Source organism: Danio rerio, chromosome 1 (genome assembly GCF_052040795.2).
Source record: "Danio rerio strain M-AB ecotype USA chromosome 1, GRCz13ab, whole genome shotgun sequence".
Lineage (NCBI taxonomy): Eukaryota > Metazoa > Chordata > Actinopteri > Cypriniformes > Danionidae > Danio > Danio rerio.
In genome coordinates this window covers 57,030,001-57,050,000 of record NC_141021.1, presented here as the reverse complement: position 1 = coordinate 57,050,000, position 20,000 = coordinate 57,030,001, and the positions used below count along the sequence as shown (strand labels likewise).

The window sequence follows — 20,000 nt, the reverse complement described above, 5'->3', positions numbered from 1 at the left end:
TGAGCACTGGAAGTTTATTTATTAAAAACTAAATTATGAACCCTAATATAAAGCTAAATCTTAGTAAAGTATTACATCTCAAATTAAATAAAACTAAAACACAATGTAGTTTTACAATAATTCAATTTTTGGTGCTGATTTATGACCGTAACGTGTTCTAGACAGGCTTTGTGAGGCTGGGAAGGTTGTGGGACGGGTGTTTAGCTACTATATGATGTCATATTTGGGGGTTTTGAAGTGCCTTTGAGGTGGTTGGACTTCATTGATTCAGTGAGTCAGTAAATGATTCTCTGGCTCAGTGAGTCGCTTCATCAGTCCGCAAATGATTCGGTGAGTCATTGTGCAGCTGCTCCGTGGTTCGGCCCCTGCCGGCTCCGCTCCCAGTGCGTTGTTTTGATAGGTGTGATACTTTCCCTTACATACACACACACACACACACACACACACAGATTAGTTCTGTTGGTAATAACAGAGTATAGCGACAAATTAAAGTGTAATTGTCTTCACTGTAATCAGCCTATATCTGTTGTTGAAAATCATGTGTGTGTGTGTGTGTGTGTGTGTGTGTGTGATGTTTAGTCTCTGTGTTTGATGTTGTTTGTCTGTGACTCAGTTTGTTTATACGTGTGTGTGTGTTGTGTTGAGGTTTGTGGAGCGCTGTACGGCCAGCTGGGATAGAGACAGATCATGAGCCCGCAGGAAAACAGACACCGTGTCCCGAGCAAAGAGATCCTGCTGCCATTGTTTGCAGAAAGCAGCTTCATAATCCCCCATCAAAATGTTACAGCTCCTGAGATGCCTCCTGAGAAAGTGATGTTGTGGTGTAAGCTTCAGACATGTTTACAGATCTTAAAAGTTGTCAAATATCAGAGATCTGCAAAAACAACTTACAAGTCCTGTGAAGTGTGCATTTGTTTCTTCGATGTTTGACGTCATTTCAACTGAAACATGAAGTGGGCGGGGCATAGAGTAGCCCCTCACCTTTTCAAAAAACAGCCAATGGTGTTTCGTTTTTATCACAGCTCTGCCGGTGAGAGTGGTTGAGCTCATAAACATCAAATGAAAAGCCAATGAGAGGTGTCTCGAAGGTGGCGGGACATGTCGAATGCTAGAGAGTATTTGATTGGTCAGAAGATTTGGTGAGAAACTGAAGTATGAAGTGATGCCACAATTTTTTTTTTTTATCCATTTAGGCGGAAGTGATAACCTGCAAGTAGGTGTAAGTAGACTTTTTGTACTTTCGGTTGGAGCCTTTCTGTAATTAAGGGTGGAGCTATCAGTAATTTAGGGTGGAGCTGTTATTAATTTAGAGCAGAGCCATTAGTGATTTAAGGCAGAGCTGTTATTCATTTAGTGCGAGTTATCAGTCTTTTAGGGCGGAGCTATCAGTAATTTAGGGTGGACCTTTACATAATTTAAGGCGGAGCTATCAGTAATTTAGGGTGGAGCTATCACTAATTTAGGGCAGACCTATCAGTCCTTTAGAGCGGAGTTATCAGATATTTAGAGCAGAGCTATCAGTAATTCAGGGTGGAGCTATCAGTTCTTTAGGGCAGGGCTATCAATCTTTTAGGGCGGGGCTATCAGTCCTTTAGAGCGGCGCTATCAATAATTTGGGGCAGAGCTATAAGTCCTTTAGGGCGGAGCTATCAATAATTTAGGGCAGAGCTATAAGTCCTTTAGGGCGGAGCTATCAATAATTTTGGGCAGAGCTATAAGTCCTTTAGGGCCGAGCTATCAATAATTTAGGGCAGAGCTATAAGCCCTTTAGGGCGGAGCTATCAATAATTTAGGGCAGAGCTATAAGTCCTTTAGGGCGGAGCGATCAATAATTTAGGGCAGAGCTATAAGTCCTTTAGGGCGGAGCTATCAATAATTTAGGGCAGAGCTATAATTTAGGGCGGAGGTATCAATAATTTAGGGTGGAGCTATCTGTATTTTACGACAGAGCTATCGGTCTTTTAGAGTGGGGCTGTTTGTAATTTAGGATGGAGTTATCAGTAATTTAAGGCGGAGCTATAAGTTCTTTAAGCCAGAGCTATCAGTAGATTAGGGTGGAATTATCTGCTTTTTAGGGTGTAGCTATCAATAATTTAGGGCGGAGCAATCCGTCATTTAGGGCGGGGCTATCAGTGGGTGTCTCGTTTCTGATCTAAATTCGTCCATTGTCAGTCTTTCTTCATTTTATTAGCAACACCTGTCTTTCAACAATTGAGTCGATTCCCAAAGACTGAAATCATGCAGTGCCATACACTCTTTACATAATTTCAGGACCATTTCAAGTGGATTTACATCACAATAGCAGAAACTTCCGTTTTATGGCCACTTCGAAATGCAGACTTGTAATTTTTATGGGACAATTTAATTATTTACTCCTAAATAGAAATGACTTAATATACTTGATTTTTCAGCATTTTGTTCTAGTGGTATTGCATTTTAGTATAAAAACTACAGTCAAAACTTTGCAGTTTTCCGTATTTTGTGATTTATGTTTTTATTTTTCCTCCTTTTGTTTATGCTTTTAAATCACAGCATGAGACCTTGATCTGTCCTTGATCTGTCTTATTTCTCTATATATGATTTCTTATACATGAAATTATGTCAAACTACAAAAAAGTCACTCTGTTAAACTGTATAGTTGAATTTTCAACATCAGAAGTGGACAGAGCAGAGATTAACATCCCATAATGCAACTCACAACTGATAATAAACAGAAAACACTAAACACACAAAGTGTTCATGAGCAGACATTGTGTACAGTGCAGTGTATTCTGACTAGCGGTTCTGTCCTGTATGATCGTCCCCTCAGAAGAGAGCTGTCTATATAGTCAGCTCCTGCAGCTCTAGGATTGGATCTTTTCTCTCCTCCTCCTCCTCTGTTTTCCCGGCAGCTGGAAAGTACCCAGTTAATGGTTCTCCAGGGAGGGACTTCCAGGAGGAGAGAGGCCGCTCTGCCACATGTAGCCCAGAACGAGGCTCCATGCCCGGGTCGCACACATCCAGAGAGTCCAGTCGGCTCACACTGGACCATTGTTCACCGAAAAAGCCCTTGAGGTGTTTCAGTTCCACTCCGGTGCTCATCAGCACCAAAAACACACTCGCTCAGAGTCAGAATGTACACAAACACACACTTTTCAGCTCTTTTCTAGTTTTTCTAGTTTACTCACACTTACTAAAATGAACAAACAGACACTCAATATGTACACAAACACACACATTCAGCTCTTTGTTTTGTACTTTTTACTTTTTTATACTCATTCTTGCTTAAATGAACACACACACAGACACCATACACAAACACACACACATATTTGAGCTCTTTTTAAATTTTTTAACCCACACTCACTTAAATGAAAATCAATATGTACACAAACACACACATTTCAGCTCTTTTTTTGTACTTTTTACTTTTTTATACTCACACTCGCTTAAACACACACACAACCTACAAACTCAGTATGTACACAAACACACACATTTTTTCTCTTTTTATTATTTTTTTTACTCACTCAAATGAACACACACAGACCCAATATTTACACAAACACACACATTTTAAGCTCTTTTTTCATACTCGCACTTAAATGAACACACAAACTCAATATTTACACACAAACACACACATTTAAGCTCTTTCATTATTATTTTTTATACTCACACACTTTATTGAACACACACACACACACACACACTCAGTACACTGTAAATTCTAACATGTTCAGTTTACTTAAAAAAAGTTTGGAAACCGATTGCCTTATTTTTGCAATATAAACTTACAAGGAAATCTTAAGTTAAGTTTAATTATTGCCTTGAAGTAAGAAAACTAAAACTTATAAAGTAAACTAACTGTTAAAAATTAAGTAAGTTTAATAGAAAATTCTAGTTAACATACTTGTCATTATTTAGTAATCTTACTTAGGGTTTTATAGTAAGATTACTTTAATAACTCTATTTAACTAATACTGTTCTACCATGTTCAGTTAACATCTTGAATGCTAGTAGTCTCAACATTGTTTTAATCCACCATTTTAAGTAATGTCAACTAAAGAAACTACGTGCAATCGGTTTCCACATTTTCTTCAATTAAACTGAACATAAAATATGTAGTTCAACCTACAAGTAATGACATTATACAGGTCTTAAATGTAAACATTTTATTTGACAAAATTAGCAGAATTTCACAATACACTTGTGATATTTTAGTATCACAGTACACTTGTACACAATACAGTTTTGTAAAAACCTGTTGTAAAGTGCTGTAATATACTGTAAACAGCAATACAGACAAAAAATATAATAAACATGTTCAACCCTAAAACACAAGTTTTCGAAAAGGTTTGAAAATCTATCAAAAAAACTTTAAATACTTGACACTTGGAAAAAAGATACTTGAATTAGTGTAATTAAACATGCCATTGCACCAGCACCTTAAACATGGCAGCATATAGACACTCACAGAGGAACAGATATTAAGCTTTAAAGCTAATTTGTTAGACTGTGTAGTTTAGATTTTCCTACAGAAAATATCACATTAGTGTGGTCAAAAGTATTGAGTTTGGTATCAATCAATACTGAAATATTAAAAATATCAATTTTCCACCAGCATTTGAGTGCTACTGAGCTCGTTCTTAAACACCATTGATTGGCCACTGTGTTCACATGCTCAACAGAAATGACTGTGATTGGCTGTGACTGTCATAGGTTTACCATTTTTCACTGAGTCCAAACAAAGTTACACAGACACTGAAGTGTTTCAAAGCCATGTCGATAGCTGATTTGTTTAGAAGCTAACATATAAGCTATCTGGTGATGAATCGACTGATCGACAGTGCTTTGAAGTTATCCAGTGTCTTTGTATCTTTGCACCTGGTGAACAGTGGTGAAGTGTGGTAAAAATAATGACCTTCAAAGCCAATCAGTCATATCTACTGAGCATGTGAACACAATGGCCAATCAGTTCTTGCAATGTTAGTGGGAAATGGATGGACTTTTTTTTATTTTTATTTCAGTACCGATTGGTACCAAACTCAATACTTTTGACAACCCTATAAATCACGATACACTTTTTTGGTAAAAAAAAAAAAAAAGTGTTTTAAACACCAAAATGCTGCAGTCCTAAATGTAACACTGCAAACAGCAACATGTTAAAAAGCAACACTTTGTAATTAAACATGCCATTATACCTGAACCTTTAAACATTAAGCACAGCAGTATATAGGCACTCGCCGAATAAAACACATTACGCTTCCCTCCCAGCAAAAGCAACACACGTTGAACAAATTCAAATGCATTGCTCAAAGTCTTTGGGTAGTCCGAATTCAGTGTGTAAATCAAAGCAAAAAAAGAGACATACTGCATGTGGCAAAGTCCATAACCACTTTTCCTTCCAGTATAAAGGCCCACATTGCATCCATAATGAAGTTCTTTAGACATCTTCACACACGACAGTCAGCAGGCCAACATCTTCTGCACTGAAGTCCGACTCTACAATTACATCCTATGAATAGAAAAAGAAAAATAAGTAAAGTTTGATATTCTAAATGGCACTAATAAAGCCTGTAGTGGCCAGGAGACCAAAAGCAGAGGTGAAAAAAATACAATTCCTTGTGCTTAATTTAGTAACACTTTAGTAGGAACCAATTACCCTATTAACTAGTTGCTTATTAGCATGACTATTTGTGTTTATAGTACATTTTACATTCAAATGCTTCTTATAAGAAGGCCTTGCTATGGTGCTCCTTCTTCAATGTAGACCAACACGATGGATTTGCCTGTACTGCTTCTACTAGGCTTGTCATGATAGTGGAATTTATTACCAATCCATATAGTAATTTTAAAAACATCAATTTCCTGCTAACATTTGAGCATTGTTGAGTGTCATTTCTGTTAAGCATGTGAACAGAATGGCAAAACAGTGCTGTTTAAAAATGTGCTCAAAAGTGCTTAAAATGTTAGCAGGAAATTTGCTGCTTAAAATTGCAGCAGAGATTGGTACTAAATTCCAGTATCTTGAACATGATACTATTCTAAAGGAACAATAATTTTTTTTTAATTAAAGAAACACTAATGTAATAAAACAAACTGCAGTAAAAGTACTTTTAAAACATTTTCAAGAAATTAAATGCAAATGTGTGAGAGACCAATTGGTGCTACATAATCAATATAAATATTTTGTAGGGAAAACTTAATAAATTGGGAACCGATTCATGAATGCATTTGGTTTTGCTAGATTAAAGCAGTGAGTCAAGTTTGCATTATTTAGCACACTTTTTAAAAATGTATTAATAACTATTTTTTAATAAGAAAATTGATGTTTTAGTATGGCTTTTAGAACAAGGGTGCAGCCATCTACAATCCCACAGCAGGTGACTTCACAGGGTTGGTTATAATACGGAGCATCTTTGACTTTGTGGCTTTTAACACTATCTTTTTACATCTTAATCCAGCAGGTTCTTTCAACTGAAATTATATTTCTCTCAACATATTACATAGGTATTACACTTATTAAGATTTTTTTTTCAAGCTAATCTTCCTCCTTTTCAAAACAAGTGTGTTTAAAAATTAAAGAAATGCATTCATTACTTCACTGGCCTATGAAGCTAACTGACCCTGTGACGGCACAAGCTGCTGTATTTGCAACATAGCAATGCTCTTGCTCCAAAGGCCATAATATAACATCCCTCTTACTTTCAAATACTTACATTAAATGCATTTGTTTTATTTTTATAAAATTGAAAATTTTTATTAATAAGTGAAGTAAACTGGAATGACTGCTTCATTTCCAGTCTAAGAAAGCAGAAACAATAATACTACTTACAAAACACATCCTGAAAATTTCTTTAGACTCATCCCTCTAAAGGACTGAAAGACCCCGGAGAACTGCTGCCAGATGACCTTGAAAAAGTAAAGACAGGTAGACATGCATTATAGCCCAATGAAAACATCAAATGCAATTTATTGCAATCAAATGCAAATTATGATTTAAAGATGATGTCACAAAATACCTTTGAATTAACATGTTGAAAATTTCTTCTAGTTTTCTTCTGCAATTTTCTCCTGTTTTTTTTTTTTATTTCAATCAAACGAGCAGTGTGTGTCCAATGCAGCGTAGAACTTGGATATCACATTTCTTCCTGATATTCGATTGAATTCTGCAAAGATCCAATCAAAACATTATTAGTCATTAATAACATTCAAAAACACAAATTCACAAAATCACACAAAGTTTTGAAAGAAAACAAACCTTCTGCAGCACTTGTATCAGCTGGTGTTTCCTCTATGACTTCCTTCTGGATGTCACTGTTGTGCACAAAAACGTAAAGTGTTATTGACATGGCTAAGCGAAATTCTAAAACAAAAAACAGAAATCAGAAACACATGCAATGATACAATGCAATGCCATTTAGCAACAGATGTTACACTTTAACATGACAAAGTTAAATGTTCTTGAATAATAAAAGCTGCCAAATACTCCCGGCGCCTGTCATCAAAAGCATGAGCTATACTTGTCACCAAACAGTAATAAACACAACCCCCGATTAAATATAATCATGGCATTGTTGCTGGTGTGCCTTACTTTTATGCGCATTAAAAGTGGAATAAATATTTGTCTCAATTGATGTCTTTAAAAGGACACTGAACTTTCTGACTAGGGTTGCACGGTTTACCGGTACTATGGTAGTATCGTGATACTATGGCTCCAAGATACTGGCAGTGCCACTGTAGTTTGTAAACGGTAGTATTGTCATTAACAGTCTGCCTACAATACATAATGCTGCATGTGGAAAAAGTCACTAAAATACTTACACGATTCAGCAACAATAGATCATTGTATTTTAATAGTCTATGGAGACTTCTAAGGTTGTAAAACTGTAGAATTTGCGCCTTTTATAGTAGCCTATTGCATATTTTGTGATGGTTCATTTTGAATCGGAATTCGTTTATTTCTGTTCCTGTCAATATGATATAATAGCTACAACAACCGTGACAATCTATTAAAAAGAATGACTCATAAAGTGAAATTTTGAATTACTTTGGATTCTTATCCGATAATAAGTGTGAAAAAAGTATGATAGATGAAAAACCCAAAATAGCAACAGGAAACAATTTTTGACCACTTCATATAGCCTAGGTTTGTTGGAAAAATGCTCTTTTCTTTATGTATCTTTATTTTAATGTATTTTTTTTGCTGGAATGAATACATTTTAGGTGAAGAGATGTGCAAATACTTTTTTCAACAATAAGGGAATTATTTAAATTCAAGTAGGCCTATAATAACATATACAATATATTATTTCTGACATTTTTCTTTATTTCATGGATTTAAGTTATGAATTACAGTATTGCAATACTACTTGGTATCACCATACTTCAGCTGGTATAGTATTGTAACATAAATTAATGGTATCACAACACAACAACCCTATTTCTAACTAGTCCTCAGATGATTATTCAAATGGACAAAATATTCGGACTATACTTGATCATGCAGTTCTTTGCTGAGAATTTTGTTAAATGTACTTTTAATGCATTAAACGATTTAAAATTACCCTGACACTCAGTATGGAGACAAGGTAACGTTAATAGAACAATTCATGAATATGTTCTATGGCTTGTGCGGTATTGTTCAAAAAGTTTTCTTTGATGTGTAAGTGCAAAACTTACATTTCCACTGCATATCAGCTCACAAACTGGTAGTCTGAAATAAAAAATAAATAAAGGGTATAATTATATTACAAACCAAATATGCCACTCACAATACTCTAATGGTGTGCTACATTTTAAACAACCTTGTAATTGTTCAAATTTATTTGCCCTAAATTGTTAAAAATTAGTGAAACCTTCTTTAAAAATGCAAACTAACAGGTTTGGAAAGGCTGTTTCTTTACAGAAAGTTTGCTTATAACAAAGGCTTGTTGATGCCTTTGTGTGATATTGAGCAAACAAAGGGATGTTTCTGTGCTTGGATGTACGAGTTATACCACTTCATCATTAACGTTATCCATCACACATATTCAGTCGCGTCTGGTCAGATTTATTTGTCATTACAGCAATACAAAACACTCAATAACGTAACGGCAACACTGGAATAAACCTTCAAAACGGCATAAAGAAAAGACAAATAGCATATAAAACAAATAAATGAGTTAATTAAATATCTCTCGCATTTTCATAAGTTTAACTTTAAGTTTCATAGGGATTGTTAGCATAAGCACACTTTAGCATCATGTGTAAATATGTATCTGCCTCATACAGTGACACGAATCGTAATCGCATCGAAATCCTAAATTACCTACGACACTCACGGGTCCATTTTGAGCTGAAACTGCTTTATAATGTTCTAAAAGCCTCGGCGGGTTAAAACTGCTGCTGCCCCGGCGATCATGGAGAAAAAAAACGACTGGTCTGGTCATGAGCCGCTCGCTGACGCCGGACCGAATCACAGCTGATCTCCTCACCTGCTTCCTGCAGGTGATCTCATAAAAGTAAATCTTAAAAAAAAAAAACATGCATATTTTCGTCACAACAAGCTCCACTAAAGTTCAGCGATAACTAACGTTACTGTATTTGTAATGCGGATAAATAGGTTTCGTTTTCTTTTTTTAAAAATGTAGACCTACAGCTGTGTGTTAACTTTACATCTATTTGAACGGATCATTGCGCGCGCTCTTGCTCTCTCAGTGCATCATTTAAAATGGCGCGGCCCGCTCTTTTAGAGCATAACGCCCACTTTACAAATTACTACTAACTTTACAAATTATTAATAGTTATTAAAAAGGACTAAGCAGCTAAAAATAGCTTATCTAGTAAAGTAGACAGTATTGCAAATAACGTGCAGTGGTCAAAACGTTTAGTCACAACATCATGGGCTATTAATTAGTTCACAAAACAGCAAACAATTTCACAAAGTGCAGGAAATAAACAGATTACTGATACTATACAAATAAAATCAAAGTAGTAATTAAAACGAAAAGTTTACCTTGATTTACAGCAGTACATCTTCTCAATATGAAATCCTGTCCTTCAATGGCGGTGCTGGGTGGCGGTTGGTTGTGACTCGGGATGGGGGATGGGAAATCACCACCCAGTACGCATGCGTAACAGCATGGCTTAGCCCTTATAAGCAATTTTACTCAAATTACATTAGTTATGGGAACTTTATACCTTACTATGTCAGCAACACTAATGCATTTCTAGTAAACTCAACAATTAGCTTAAAATTAAGTAAACACACTAGAATTTTGATAGTAAGGAATACTATTCGCATTTACAGTGTATTTACAGAAACACACACACATTCAGCTCTTTTTAATTACTTTTTTATACTCACACTCACTTAAATGAACACACACCGATCTAAAATGTACACAAACACACTTTTCTGCTCTTTTCTAGTTTACTCACGTTTACTAAAATGAACAATCAGACACTCAATATGTACACAAACACACACATTTCAGCTCTTTGTTTTGTACTTTTTACTTTTTTATACTCATTCTTGCTTAAATGAACACGCACACAGACACCATACACAAACACACACACATTCAGCTCTTTTTAATTACTTTTTTATACTCACACTCACTTAAATGAACACACACCGATCCAATATGTACACAAACACACACATTCAGCTCTTTGTTTTAGTTTTTATACGCTCACTCATCTAATTTAACACAAACTGACTCAATATGTACACAAACACACACATTCAGCTCTTTGTTTTAGTTTTTATACGCTCACTCATCTAATTTAACACAAACTGACTCAATATGTACACAAACACACACATTCAGCTCTTTGTTTTGTACTTTTTACTTTTTTATACTCATTCTTGCTTAAATGAACACACACACATATTTGAGCTCTTTTTAAATTTTTTAACCCACACTCACTTAAATGAAAATCAATATGTACACAAACACACACATTTCAGCTCTTTTTTTTGAGTACTTTTCACTTTTTTATACTCACACTCGCTTAAACACACACACAACCTACAAACTCAGTATGTACACAAACACACACATTTTTTCTCTTTTTATTATTTTTTTTACTCACTCAAATGAACACACAGACCTAATATTTACACAAACACACACATTTTAAGCTCTTTTTTCATACTCACACTTAAATGAACACACAAACTCAATATTTACACACAAACACACACATTTAAGCTCTTTCATTATTATTTTTTATACTCACACACTTTATTGAACACACACACACTCAGTATTTACACAAACACACACACATTCAGCTCTTTTTAATTACTTTTTTATACTCACACTCACTTAAATGAACACACACCGATCCAATATGTACACAAACACACACATTCAGCTCTTTGTTTTAGTTTTTATACACTCACTCATCTAATTTAACACAAACTGACTCAATATGTACACAAACACACACATTCAGCTCTTTGTTTTAGTTTTTATACACTCACTCATCTAATTTAACACAAACTGACTCAATATGTACACAAACACACACATTCAGCTCTTTGTTTTAGTTTTTATACACTCACTCATCTAATTTAACACAAACTGACTCAATATGTACACAAACACACACATTCAGCTTTTTTTAAATTACTTTATTATACTCACACTCGCTTAAATTATTACACACACTTAATATGTACACAAACACACACACACATTTCAGCCCTTTTTCTCTTTCTTACACTCACACACTCAAATGAACACTCTCTCTCTCTCTCTCTCTCTCGAGCTGTTCTCCTTCTGAAATTTTGAACATAAACAAAGCAGAGCGCGCAATTAAATTTCTTCCTTTTTTCTTCTTTTCCTCCCCTTCCTCCTCCTCCTCCTCCTGCAGTCTGACTTTTTTTTCCGACGGCCACAACAGACGGGCTGCTGTTCAGTGTGTGTGTGTGTGTGTGTGTAGCAGCGGTTTTAGCCGGCTGTGTTGCGGTGCCGATTACACCTCTGTCCTGTTTAAAGTTTATGCTGATATTCAGTGTTTTCATCCTCATGGCCCAAGTCCATGGATCTAGTACTTTTATTTTTGGCAGTAGTGCCATTGATCGGTACTTGATTTAAAGTTACTAATGGCAAATTGATGGGATTAAGTTCAATATGTATGATCAATACAAACATTGAATCCTTTTGCTGTTTTATGTATAAAACACTATTGATGACTATTAATATGTTTTTAAATTTTAAATTTGGATGTCATTAGTAGTTTAAAAGAGACAAACAAACAGTAAAACATCTGTAAACCTGGAGAAACACAATTTTGCCTCTGGTCTCCGGATTTTTCCATCGCTGTACATATTGTTTATTAATAGCTTTTCATGCAAAAGTAACTGTGTGAAATGGAATATATCCATTTTTTGCATGTTGTTGTTGCATATATTTAATTCCACACTGTGCATGTAAATATGAGCTGGCATTTATATATGAACGCATTTCCAGTGGAAGTGTTCACATTAGTTTAGTACCATAGTACTATCCTGTTTCTGCGAAATGTGCACTGAATGCTATTTTTACCTCATGCAATGCAATGTGCTCAAATCCCACTTTTACCAGACTTTTTATTTTATTTTGGTTTATTATTGTTTGGTCAAATGGCATTTTTTGCACAAACATTTTATAATAAATTAATTAATTATATTAAAAATAAAATGATAAACTATATTTAAAATAAATTGATAATAAAATAAACAAATACAACCAAATTAATTATTTAATCAAACAATTATTCAAAAAATAAGTTTAAAATAAATAAACAAAACCAAATAATGAATTAAATAAATAAATAAAATCTAATAAAAATGAATAGATCAAATTAAAAAGTTTAAAGTAAATCAAACCAAATTAATTAATTGAATGAATGAGTGAATAATTACATAAAGTAGGTTTAAAATAAACAAATAACCCAAATAAAATAAATAAATAAAATATAATATAAAATAAATACATGAAATAAAAATAAGTTTAAAATAAACAAATAAAGCCAAATGAATGAATTAAATTAACTAATTAATTAAATGAATAAATTAATTAATTAATTTTAAAAATCATAATAAAAATAAACTTTTTCAATAAAATAAATTTAAAATAAAGCCAAATTAAGTAAACAAATAATATAAATATATAAAAATAAAAAAACGTTTAAAAAAACAAATAAAACCAAATTAATGAATTTAATTAAATAATTAAATAAAAATAAGTTTAAAATAAATAATACCAAATTAATTAATTAAATAATTAAATAAAATAAGTTTAAAATAAATGAACAAACCCAAATTAATCAATTAAATAAATAAAATAAATATATTAAAATAAATAAATTAAATTAAAAACAGGCTTAAAATAAATAAAACCAAAATAAATAAATAAATAAAATAAATTAACAATAAATAAAGTTAAAATAAGTTTAAAAATAAAATAAAACCAATTTAATAAATTAAATAAATAAATATGTAAAAATTTAAGGTAAAATTAGTTAAAAATAAATCAATAAAACCAAATGAATGAATTAAATAAATAAAATATATGAAAAATAAATAAATTAAATATAAATAATAAATTATACAAAATATTTTCAAAAATGATCAGGTAATCGTGCCGTTGCTTATCATTGCCAGTTTTTCCAGAAAGCTGTATGTTTGCCGTATGCTTGTCTTTCATAAGAGTTAGTGATGTGACAACCAAACTACAACAATCTAAAGTCAACAAACATCAACAGCAGTGTACACAGCAGATCACAAGAGAATCTTTAGGATGGACATTTTCAGCTTTGTTTTATTAAAGTCAAGTCTGGAGTAAAACTCTTTCTCTGAGCTGTTTTGCCATCTTGAGTCTCTCTCTTTCTCTCTCTCCTCCATCTGTAGTGGCACCAGACGCCCCTTCAGCCCTTATAAGGTGAAATCAGCTCGCCTGCTAGAGTAAAACAGAACCATATGTCACACACGGTCTCCCTCGCGCAGCTCCGCCGTGGGGCCTGGTCTCTGGCGCAGAGCTGCGCACAGGAGCCCAACTTTGACTAATATAAACCCAAGAGGTCACTTTTATATGGCCATGTTCAGGCCGCACACTGCTGCATTGTGTTACAGTGAAGGAGGAAACTTGATCTGTGTGTGTGCGCTTGTATTTATGCGCCGCAGTCACTTTATTTTGGCCCTGAAGTAGAGAGCGCATGTTGTTATGAATATGGATTGATTCGCTTTCCTCTTGTCGATGACATCATCTGAAAGCTCTTTTTAGAAGCATGATGTCATAGTTGGATGTTTGAGTGACTCATGGGAAACTCTGAAATGGGAACAAATGTTTGATTTGAAGCTGAGTGCTGACAATACAGAGGAATTCGCTGTTGTTTTATGATGGATGGTGCATTTAGCCTGAAGCACATAAGCCCTGTGAGACTGTGTGTTTTGTGAAGGTCTCTGTGGTTCATTCCTGTAATATTAATCTTAGTAATTCAATGCAAATCGAAGCAGAACAAAAATAAAAGAATAAATAATAATTTACCATAATTAATCCCTTTAAAGGGCCATCAAACCTTTTTGTTTCAGCAGGGTGTTTTCACAAAAAAGTGGGCGTGTCCAGCTCTGTGTAGGGGGGAGTGTCGGAGGATCAAATGAGGGAGGGCCTGTAAAAAATGTGCATAAAAATGGGAGTGTTGATTTAGGCACGCGCTGATTTTCAGAGTCAAAACACACACACACACACACACACACACACACACACACACACAGAGGAGAATGACAGTGACTGTGTTTACATGGACATCAGTAATCGAATTATATGACAAATTATTAAATGGTGGACTTTCATTCCCCTTGTGACAAATGAGATATTTGATTCGAGGAACTGCTCTAAGCGTGTATTTTACATGCAATATTTGTTATTCCACGGCAAATGAGAGAAAAAACCTCCACATTTCCTGAAAATTTAGATGCACTCGGCAGGTAGCGTCAGAAAGCCGTGTGTGTTATTCTGGTCACAAAATGTGGTGAAAATCCTACACGACGGTAAGTTTGATTGTGGTGCTAACATGTTTACACTTGGTGTAATAGTTCGTTCAACCGCTCTTCAGTTCGCGCTCTTAAAAATTTTTTACCCTGTGTGTGTGTGTGTTTAAAGTAGTATTAATAGTTTTTATCATTATTATTATCATGTTTATATGAATATATATTTGTGTGTTTATTGTAGTATTAGTATAATATAATAATATTATATAATTTATATTAATGAATACGTGTGTGTGTATTAATATCATCACATTATGATTTAAATTATGTGTGTGTTTTTAAGATATTATGTATATATATACACACACACACACACACACACATATATATATATATATATATATATATATATATATATATATATATATATATATATATATATATATATATATATATATATATATTTGTTTGTGTGTGTGTTTATTGTAGTATTAATATTAGTATTAATATTATATTAATTAATTTTTTTTTCGGCTTAGTCCCTTTATTCATCAGTGGTCGCCACAGCGGAATGTAACCAACTTATACAGCATATGTTTTACACACCGGATGCCCTTCCAGCCACAACCCAGTACTGGGAAACACCCATACACACTCATTCACACACACTAATACACTACGTCCAATTTAGTTCATCAATTCCCCTATAGCGCATGTCTTTGGACTTTAGGGGAAACCGGAGCACCCTGGGGGAAACCCACGCCACCATGGATGTCACAGTCACCAGCGATCTAGTCCATGCAGATCGCTGGAGAACTACAAATCTGCCAGCAAAAGAACTACAAGGTCCAATCATGCACCACTCACGCACCTGGCCTTGATCCTGTCTGATTGCAGGCACTCACAGCTGAAGCCGCGCATGAACTAATTACATGGACTATAAAGTCAGCACACAAACACACAAAAGTTGCTAAGTCTTGTTGAACAGTTTTGTGAACATTAAGATGTATTTTCCTTGCCTTATCTTGCCGTGTTTTTGACCCTCGCCTTGTTTGTTTGTTTACGTTGCCTGCTGCCTGCCTACACTGACTATCGCCTGTGTATTTTGACTACGACTCTGGATTTGCCTACATACATCTGTTTGCCCCTTTGTACACCGTTGCTTGCCGGACCATCTCTGTATAATAGACCCTGCGTATGTATCCTCACTCCCTGTTGTCAGCGTTCCCACTTCACATTACGACAGGGAGAACAGGCTAAGTCCACAAAGTAATGCCAACTGACCCAGCCGGACTCAAACCAGTGACCTTCTTGCTAAGAATCGACAATACTAACCAATGAGCCACCGTACCGCCCTGTATGATATTACTATTAAACTATAATTCATATGGTATAAATACCTTTAGTGAAAAAGGCGAAATACAAGAAGACAATTGTTTGCATTACCATTCGTTTTATAAATAGGATCTTAAAGTGAAATGAGTATTTCTGAATGTATTTTTGTTGGGGTTTTTTTGTGTAATTATGTAACCCCCTTTGGGTATCGACAAAAAAAACTTGAGTTGAATATGAATGATCATGTTAATACAAACAATATCAAAATAATTAAAATAATAATGTAGTATACATAATATTACTGAATTATATACACTATATACACAAGAATATTGTACATTAATCACAGTAGCATCATGGGTACATGGTTAGCTGTGAGCTTTTGTTCCAGATGTGGTCTTAAAGTGAGTGTGTGTGTGTGTATTCGGTTAAAGTGTGTGTGTGTGTGTGCGTGTATTGAGTGCTGGTTTGTTCTCGGTCCCAGCTCAGTTCAGAGATGCTGTGTGGAAAATGTGCGGCGGACTTCAGACAGTCAGAAACACTGACGCTCGTACACACACACACACACACCAAACGCTTCTGCCTTCAGAAAACCAAAGGGAGACATGAGCCACAACACACAGAGAGAAACCAACACGTTTGACTGTGTATTGGGCTTGTTTTTCCAGAATGCAAAGTTTCTGGACTCCAGCTTATGAATATTTAATAAGGCATGCACTGTTCTGTTTGTTTGATTGTCCATTTGATTGAATTTTTTATTTTTTTATTTTATTCAACTAATTATACACAAACATGTACGTACAATTAAGCATGTCTCCATTATAAATATGCAATGGAAGCCAGCTAGTAAAGTGCTATGCAGGTAGCCTCACTTCTCTGACCTCTAAAGGTGCTCTAGCGATAGATGCTAGAGGCCATGGTTTTTAGACTTCTTGTAAGAGCAAGTGACTCCCATCCAAAGAGTTGCTGGTTCGATCACAAATCAGAGAGGGTTGGGTGCAGTGGAATACATGTGGAGGCTTATCCAGGATGGAGGTTTAGGGGGTGAGTCTAACGGAGGTCTTCTATGCTACGAAGTGCTATGTCAGTAAACCTCACTCTTTTGACCTTAAAGGTGCTCTAGCGGCAGACAAAAGAGGCCTCGGCCTTTAGATTTCATGTTAGAGCAACCGACTCCCATTCAAAGAATCGCCAGTTCAATCCCAACTCAAAGTGAGTGGTGTGCAGTAGGACTGGTGGGTTACATGCGGGGGCTCGTCCGGGATAGGAGTGAGGTTTAAGGGGTGAGTGTAACAGAGGCCAGCTAGCTAAGTGCTATGCTTGTAAACCCCACTCCTCTGAGCTCTAAAGTTGCTCTCGCGACAGACCCTAGAGGCCATGGTCTTCAGCCTTCTTGTAAGAGCAACCAACTTCCATCCAAAGAATTGCCAGTTCGATCCTAACTCAAAGCGGGTGATGTGCAGTAGGACTGGTGGGTTACATGCGGGGGCTCGTCCGGGATGAGACTGAGGTTTAGGGGGGTGGGTCTAACGGAGGCCAGCTAGCTAAGTGGTATGCAGGTAAACCTCATTCTTCTGACCTCCAAAGGGGGTCTAGTGACAGACCCTAGAGGTCATGGTCTTCAGCCTCCTAGTCAGAGCCACCAACTAGAGGTCTGCATTCCAGCCGCGGGACCCGACCAGATTTCTACGGCGCGGGTATAAATTTCCAAATAAATCACGGGAGCGGTCGGTAACGGGTTTAATTTGGGACGGGAGCGGGCTGTCTAGCAATATCGCTCCCGACTCCCGAGTGAGCACGCGTATGTATGTGTGTAAATGAAATAGCGCGATGCTGTGTTTAGCTTGTTTGTTGCAGTGTGTGTGTGTGTGTATGTATGCGCACGCGCGAATGAGAGATGTGTGTGTGTGTGTGTGTGTGTGTGTGTGTGTGTGTGCGCGCACACGAATGAGAGATAGAGCTTTGCCTGTGTTTGTGCTTGGTGCTTATGAGTGTGAGTTAGAGGGCGCGCGCGCGCGAATGAGAGATAGAGCTTTGCCTGTGTTTGTGCTTGGTGCTTATGAGTGTGAGTTAGAGGGCGCGCGCACGCGAATGAGAGAGAAAGCTTTGTCTGTCTGTGTGTGTGTGCTTGGTGCTGTGCGTGTGTGTGTTTATACAGACAGCTTGTTATAGGCTGTCTGGACTGTATAACTGGGTGATTTTCGGTTTTGTTTTCCCCCCGCTCTTTAGCGGGATCGGGCGTGGCGGATAGAAAACGGAGCGGGTCGGGCAGCGGGACATCAAGTGCTTAATATAAGCGGGAGCGGTCGGGTTCCGGCTAAAACCTGGCGGGTGCGGGCGGGAGCGGGATTCAAAATTTAGTCCCGCGCAGATCTCTACCACCAACTCCCATGTTTGATTGATGTTTGATGTTTGTTTACATATATATATAAGCATATAAAACAAAAGGATTAAATGTCTTACTTTTATTTTATTGATTTATTGTTAAATGTATAATTTTTGCAATTTATTTAATAAAAACTGGCACCCAATCATTGTATTATATTTTATTTTACACATGTTTTACAGTAAAAAAACATACTATTCATTGATTTAAATGATCTATTTTTAAAGCTATTGCTGTCAGAACCTCAAAAATGCAACAGTGTAGCAGTTCTATGTTCTGTTTCAGAATAAAGCAGTTGCTATATATATATATATATATATATATATAAACAAACTTTACACAACCTTGAGAAAATCTGTAAATACACCATGCAGAGTACAAAATAGAACTTTCATTCTCTTTCCTCTAATAACAGTGTGTGTGTGTGTGTGTGTGTGTGTGTGTGTGTGTGTGTGTGTGTGTGTGTGTGTGTGTGTGTGTGTGTGTGTGTGTGTGTGTGTGTGTGTGTGTGTGTGTGGTGTTATGTAAGCTGTGTTTGAGCTGTTAGTGAAGAACTGACACACTAATGACTTTAACAGAGGTTTTTCAGTCGCTCAGTCAAACTCCTCCACTACTCTTACACAGCCTGTCTGGAATGGACAGATGTTTCCTTCTGGGAGCACACACACACACACACACACACACACACACTGATGTTCATCTGCTAATACTAGTTACGTTAGTGGATCTTATCAATGGTGTGTTAATCAGGACAGCTGCTGCTGATTGGTCAGCTATTCTGATTGGTCGAGGATGATGAAACATGAACTTGATTATGAGGGAAAGTGTGATTTGAATTGTTTGTGTAAACTGATGCATTTATTAACCAGTAATATGTTCATTTAATCATAGGTGGCATTAAAAAGTGTCATGTTGTCATCGTTCTTCATAACTTTTATCAATTTCTTCCTTCATATATGTGGATAATGTAGGTTTCGCCAGTGTCGTCATTGTCTGAGTAAAGTCATCTTCACTTCTGTACTGCTCTATGTAATACAGATTGTGTTAAGTGTGTGTGTGTGTGTGTGTGTTGTGTTTCAGAGATCTGTCCAGAAACCGCATTCACTCAGTGGACTGGAGTCTGTTTGATCACCTCACTGCACTGAAGGAGCTGTAAGTGACGTGTGTTAAGCAGGAGGGTCTTTCTGTTTGTCTGTCTACCTGTCTCTGTCTGTCCCTGTCTGTTTATCTGTCTGTTTGCCCGTCTGTCTGTCTGTCCATCTGTTCGTCAGTCTATCTGTCTGTGTCTGTCTGTCTGTCTTTCCCTCTATCTGTCTGTCCATCTGTGTGTTC

At 36.0% G+C, this 20,000-nt stretch overlaps 1 protein-coding gene and 1 long non-coding RNA gene across 2 annotated transcripts in view; one reads left to right on the top strand and one right to left on the bottom strand.

Moving 5' to 3' along the window:
- Positions 1–20,000, top strand: part of pkd1a (polycystic kidney disease 1a) — a 158,726-nt gene that overhangs the window by 18,251 nt on the left and 120,475 nt on the right. The window contains exon 2 of the mRNA XM_087237787.1: positions 19,749–19,820. Coding sequence (XP_087093913.1) covers positions 19,749–19,820 — 72 coding nt within the window. The remainder of the gene's footprint in view (positions 1–19,748; positions 19,821–20,000) is intronic.
- Positions 4,283–10,028, bottom strand: LOC147847021 (uncharacterized). Its single transcript, XR_015477223.1, has 6 exons — positions 9,980–10,028; positions 8,665–8,698; positions 7,244–7,299; positions 7,005–7,151; positions 6,818–6,894; positions 4,283–5,497 (listed from the first exon to the last, which is right to left on the bottom strand). It is a non-coding gene; the product is annotated as an uncharacterized LOC147847021 (long non-coding RNA).